Source organism: Nicotiana tabacum, chromosome 10 (genome assembly GCF_000715075.1).
Source record: "Nicotiana tabacum cultivar K326 chromosome 10, ASM71507v2, whole genome shotgun sequence".
In the NCBI taxonomy this organism is placed as follows: Eukaryota; Viridiplantae; Streptophyta; class Magnoliopsida; order Solanales; family Solanaceae; genus Nicotiana; species Nicotiana tabacum.
The window spans coordinates 104300893-104306650 of record NC_134089.1 but is presented as its reverse complement, the minus strand read 5'-3'; the positions used below and the strand labels follow the sequence as shown (position 1 = coordinate 104306650).

At 39.7% G+C, this 5758-nt stretch overlaps 1 protein-coding gene across 1 annotated transcript; it reads right to left on the bottom strand.

The window, feature by feature from the left end:
- Positions 1-1964: 1964 nt before the first annotated feature.
- On the bottom strand, positions 1965-5475 carry LOC107810787 (G-type lectin S-receptor-like serine/threonine-protein kinase At4g27290). The gene is made up of 7 exons (XM_016635615.2): positions 4030-5475; positions 3758-3877; positions 3454-3578; positions 3155-3365; positions 2755-2992; positions 2525-2675; positions 1965-2433 (listed from the first exon to the last, which is right to left on the bottom strand). Exons 1-7 carry the CDS (start codon positions 5291-5293, stop codon positions 2128-2130), a joined length of 2415 nt encoding a protein of 804 aa, XP_016491101.1. The 5' UTR covers positions 5294-5475; the 3' UTR covers positions 1965-2127.
- Between the last annotated feature and the right edge of the window lie 283 nt (positions 5476-5758).

Here is a 5758-nt window from a genome sequence, read left to right as displayed (position 1 = left end):
TTCCTCATCGAGCTTGTCTACGGAGATCAGATTCTGGCGCATATCTGGAACATGCCTGACATCTCTTAAAAGTAGCTTCATCCCATTCATGGTCTCTAGGAAAACATCACCTTTGCCTACAACTGTTGAGAAATTGGCATTTCCCATCTTTACACGACCAAAGTCTCCAGGTGTGTAAGATGAGAAGAGTTCTCTCCGTGGCGTCGCATGAATGGTAGCCCCACTATCAATCACCCAGGTCATCTTTTGGGTTGTCAGATTGATAATGTCGTCATCGTAGACAACGTTGAACTCACCAAAGGAGTTCGTTTCATCATCACTGCTTTCTTCGGGCTTCACCTTTTTGCCTTTGTTCTTCTTCTGGTCATTCTGGAACTGTCGGCAAAATCTTTTGATATGCCCCTTCTTTTTGCAGTAATGGCACTCAACATTTGCAAATTTGTTGGATTTACCTCTGCTCTTATCTCTGTTACTCTGGCTCTTATTTTGACTTCTCCCCCTGGTCGTAACAGCCAACACCTCTGACTGTGAAGAAGATGTTCCTTGTGATCGGCGTCTCATTTCTTCATTCAGAATGCCACTCTTGACTGTCTCCATGTTTACCACACCGTTGGGTGCAGAATTGGTGATTGAAACCTTCAAGGTTTCCCATGACTCTGGGAGTGTTGCCAGCACCATAAGAGCAAGTACCTCGTCATCGAACTTTATGCCCATTCCCGACAACTGGTCGACAATCCCTTGTAATTCATTAAGGTGATCTGCCACAGTTGTCCCTTCTACATATTTTACTTGCATTAATTTTGTCAAGTAAAATAATTTGTTGTTACCTGTTTTAGAGGCATACAACTCTTCGAGCTTGTCCCATAACGACCTTGCATGTGTCACACCAGAAATGTGGTTGTACACATTGTCTTCAACAAATTGTCGTATGTAGCCGCACACTTGGTTGTGCTCAAATTCCCAGTCCTCGTCTGACTTATCTTCAGGTTTCTGAGAACTGAACACCGGCAGGTGCATCTTTGTCACGAACAGGAGATCCTTCATCTTGTTTCTCCATAAGTGATAATTTGTGCCATTCAGGTTGACCATCTTGCTTGTCCTCGCCTCCATTTAGATCAGAATTTGACAGACTTCTGCAATCTAAAAAAAATTCCGACGGTGAATAGTAACCGTGGATATGAATAGTGCCCGTATGGATGAATAGTACTCGTACGTATGAATAGTACCGTACGTATGAATAGTACTCTAACCAAAGCTCTGATGCCACTTGTTAGGACCCGGTGGCACTAAACACTACTGCACAGCGGAATAAAATAAATGACCAACGAAACCAAAAATAAATGACACAATATTTAACGTGGTTCACCTAAAACGTTTAGGCTACGTCCACAAATCCGACACCAACTTCCACTAAAACATTTAGCAGGCATACAAAGAGAGACTTCCCCAATAATTTGGAGGTACAACAATTCCTGAGCTCTACCCAAAATAGTGGCGCACACAAAAGTGTTTCCCGAAAAATACCCGACTAGTATTTCTACTCACTATTTTGTCACTCCCCTGTTAGGAAACATTCCTAAAGGAACTACATCTCTCTCCCTCTCAAACTCTTTCTTCTTGAGTTTTGATATATTTTTTTTGGTGTGTTATACAATGAAATGGAAGGGGGTATTTATAGTTATGAGATAGGGACCAAAAGTGCAAATCTCACCTACCAAGAAGGATCAATTTGCAATACTACCATCTCACCTACCACTCATTGCATCATTGCTTATCTCACTAAGGAGAGTTGCATCATTGCTTACCTCTCCCATACATCACCATAATTGTTGGAAAAACTAACAGTATTTACGAGCCTGGTTAACAAGCTACGTCTTTCCTCTTCTTAGATCTAAGAACTAAGGGAACTCACTTATTTCTAGCTACGGACATGAAAGACGATTCACCCTTAGGAGTAAGCTACATGGTCTGAAGAGGGTTCAATTCAGTCTCTTTCATTGGAAAATTACACTGTTCTAACGAATCCTTTGTACATATACATATATTAATCGCTTTACATAACAAAAGCTTCTAGTGTAATGGCAAAAGTCACTAAGAAATTGCTTTAGGTCCCAAGTCCTGCCATTGCTATCTTGGATCAAGAATAGTTAATGTCAAGACATTGTCAGTGAGGCATCTTTTCTCATTTGAATCATCTGTTTCAGATGCATTCCTCTCTATGAAAAAACCAGGCTCCTTTGGTTGAGGTAATGCCACTTCTTCATGGCTCAACATGAAAACAACTGATGCCGTTGTTGGTCTGTCTACTGTTAGTTTTTGAACACATAATAGCCCCACATGAATACATCTTAACACTTGGGATTCCACAAATGATTCTTTCAAACATCCATCCATTAGTTCCAGGGCCTTTCCTTCGTTCCATAATAACCAAGCCTACAAAGCAAAATCACTTTAGTTTTAAATGATATTCACGAAAATACAAGTGCAGCAGGAAACGGACGAAGCAAATGCTTATCTTGCTTACATGTCCAAGAAGACTGTGATGGTGGTCGGAGTGTTGAAATGTCCTGTTCTTTTTTCCGCTCACTATTTCTAGTAAAAGAACACCAAGACTGAAAACATCTGATTTCACTGAAAATTTCCCATCAACTGCATACTCTGGAGACATATAGCCACTGCATGAAAACATAATGTTAAATACTATATGTTAATGATTTGGTGAAGGTGAAGATGAAAGCGTCAATGAAAACTTACTATGTTCCTATTACTCGCTTTGTTTTTTCTTCAATTTGGTCCCCACCAAAAATCCTAGCCAGTCCAAAGTCTGAAATTTTGGGATTCAATTCGCTGTCCAATAAAATATTGCTGGTCTTTAGATCTCTATGTATAATCCTTAATCTGGAGTCCTGATGAAGATAAAGAAGCCCCCTTGATATTCCCATAGCAATTTGAAAGCGATTTTCCCAGGGAAGTTGTCTCTTCCTGCTCTCATCTGCAGAAAATGTCATGATAATTCAGTTTAGTGCTCTTTATCGTGGTTTATCTTTATGGAGCGCTTTCATTCATCTTAGAATGAGAGAGAATATTGTGTTAGCATAATAATGTTGATATGATAAGATGGATCCTTAAATGACATGAGTTAAGAGAATCGAACCAAAGATGAAGAAGTCCAAGCTATTGTTCGGCATATATTCATAAACTAGGATCCTCTCTTCCCCTTCAAGACAACAGCCTAGAAGCTTAACAAGGTTTCTGTGTTGAAGCTTGGAAATCAGAACAACTTCATTCTTCAACTCTTCAAGACCTTGTCCAGAATGTTGGGAGAGTTTTTTCACTGCTATTTCTGGTCCAGCTGATAGTTTTCCCTGCCACACATCCATACAAAGTGTAAGCCACAAGAGCATCATTCATATGTTTTGACTAAGATACATAAGAGTAAATGATTCTAGTTACCCGATAAACAGCTCCAAAACCACCCTCTCCAATGATATTATCTGATGAGAAATTGTCTGTTGCAATAGTAATACTCATCAAATCAAACAAGGGTAGTTCCATCTCTTCCTTTCCTTCTTGACCGGCTGCAAAATGGAAAACTTTTGTAAAGATGACATTGAGGTTAATGAAGCAACTATACTTTCCAAAATTCTTCAGAGCAGACCGAAAGAAGCCAGTCAACCACTGGCTAGCCAGGTAGTGTAGTAGATTTTCCTATCTGCACTTTAAGATATTATTCAACATGATGGACAAATTTGCTAACCTCTTTTCCTCTTCTTTCTTCGCATTACAGACCAAGACAGAAAACCAAGAACGATTATCGCTGAAACCATTGATACAATTACAATGGCTGCATTTGTTGTCTTTCCTATATGGTTTGAACCTGTCAAAAGTTTACTATGAAATGTGAAAAAATTCCGGTATGATAGTACTATATGTAAAGCTGATACATAACCAACAGATTAGCATGTCTTTAAGATGCTATTACTGCAAAGTTCCACCAATTAAGCATAAGGAGTTGATTAATAGACTTACCTATTTCTGATGCAGCCATCCTCACATAGAGATCTTCATCAAGTTGAGCATATTCCCTTATATCAATGAGTTGGTTAAACCAGAGTAAGCATCCACTCCCACCGTTTCTGACATCAAGATTAGAATATGCAACACAAGAACAGTTCCTGAGGCACAACCTCTGGCATTCCTCAAGGCCAATGGTCTTGTCAAACCAGGAATGGCGTGTATCTGGCAATTTCACACCAGAGTATTTCAGAAATCGATCACTTGTCCCACATGCCAATGGAGTTCTTCGTACGCATCCATTAGACCAATCTGCTGCATCCCATTCTTGTTGATATTTAGGTTTAAATCCTCTCAAACAATCACATGGAGGGGAGTCATTGATGTTGCACTTCCCAAATTGACCACACAAGGCATAACGATCGCAGTTATCCATCTGTCCTGTTGAGTAAAGAAACCAGCTTTCGGTGCGTTCAATCCATAAAAGCCGTTGAATCAGGCCTGCCGGATTCAAGACCACCCAGGTGGGAAGAGAAGAATTGAGAAGCTCATATGTAAAGTAGATCTCCTTGTCATTCATCACAAACTCAAATGTATAATAAGGATTTGGTTTCAAATTTGGTCCCCCGGTAAAAGAACGTCCATTCCATGGTCCCGTGTTATACTTTATTACAGGACCTTCCAACAAAAAATACTGAGGGTAACCATTTGTATCGACACGGTGCGTATATTCTCCTGGAGAAGGGTCATCACTGCTCCTCCACGATGTTAGTGTCCAATTCTGGCCAGTGACCAAATTACGACCAACCTTCATGCCCGGTAATAACGTACTGCCTGGATAATCAAAACTCTGCCAGACAAGATCAGTTCCATCCTTTAGGACAAGATTTCCTGTGTCCAAAAGCTGAGCCACTGGATTCCTCAAAGATGTCGATGAATTCGATGACCAAATCACATCTTGGGTGCCATTCATGAGCAGTAGAATCCCTTTATCAGTGACTGTTAACACGCCAGATGTGTCATTCAGTGGGTTGGATCTATTGGCAACCCAGACCACTTTCTGAGCCTTGGAAATTTTCTTGTACCATATTCCAACGTACCGATTCATGGAATTTCCAGGGCTGAAAAATCCAAGCTCAAAGTAGCCATCAGCTGAAACTATGGTATGGCCATCTTCGATTGGGCTATCCTTAGATATAATGTCTAAAGCAGTGGAAATTATGAAGAGCAATGACAGTATATTGCAAGAAAGGAAATAGAAACCTGCAAAGCGTTTCATGGAAATTGTTTGGTCCCTTGGTTTCAAACAGATGATCTTTGTGTTATTGGAATTCAGAAGAATCAAACATTTCTAAGACAAGATTAGGCTCCCTGTCATATTATTTGTCTTGTGCATTAATGAATAACTCTTTTCTAAAACCACTAGATCTGACTTGTCCTTTTCATCTCGTTTGAATAGTCAACCCCAGCAATCAAGCAGATACTCTGAATATTCATGTGTGGAAAATGAATACTTTTGGAATTTGTTGTGCTAGACAAATCAAAAAGGGGCCCAGATTATTTGTGTGGTTATAAAAATTTCTTATTAAGGGTAGACTTGTAAGTTTAAGCTAAATTGTTACCAAATTTAAAAAGGGGTTATTCTTTTTGGAATGGACCAAAAAGGAAATAGATTCACTAATAAGAACAGATTTAATACTTCGGTCTCTTTCATTTGACCAGATGGGCTACCCACTTTTACATG

Bases quoted from the DNA above. Each gene is read 5' to 3' on its own strand.
- LOC107810787 (XM_016635615.2), bottom strand. From the start codon at position 5,293: ATGAAACGCTTTGCAGGTTTCTATTTCCTTTCTTGCAATATACTGTCA. The intron at 3,878-4,029 runs GTAAGTCTATTA...AACTTTTGACAG, and splicing joins GATGGCTGCATCAGAAATAG to GTTCAAACCATATAGGAAAG. The intron at 3,366-3,453 runs GTAACTAGAATC...GATGTGTGGCAG, and splicing joins GTTTTGGAGCTGTTTATCGG to GGAAAACTATCAGCTGGACC.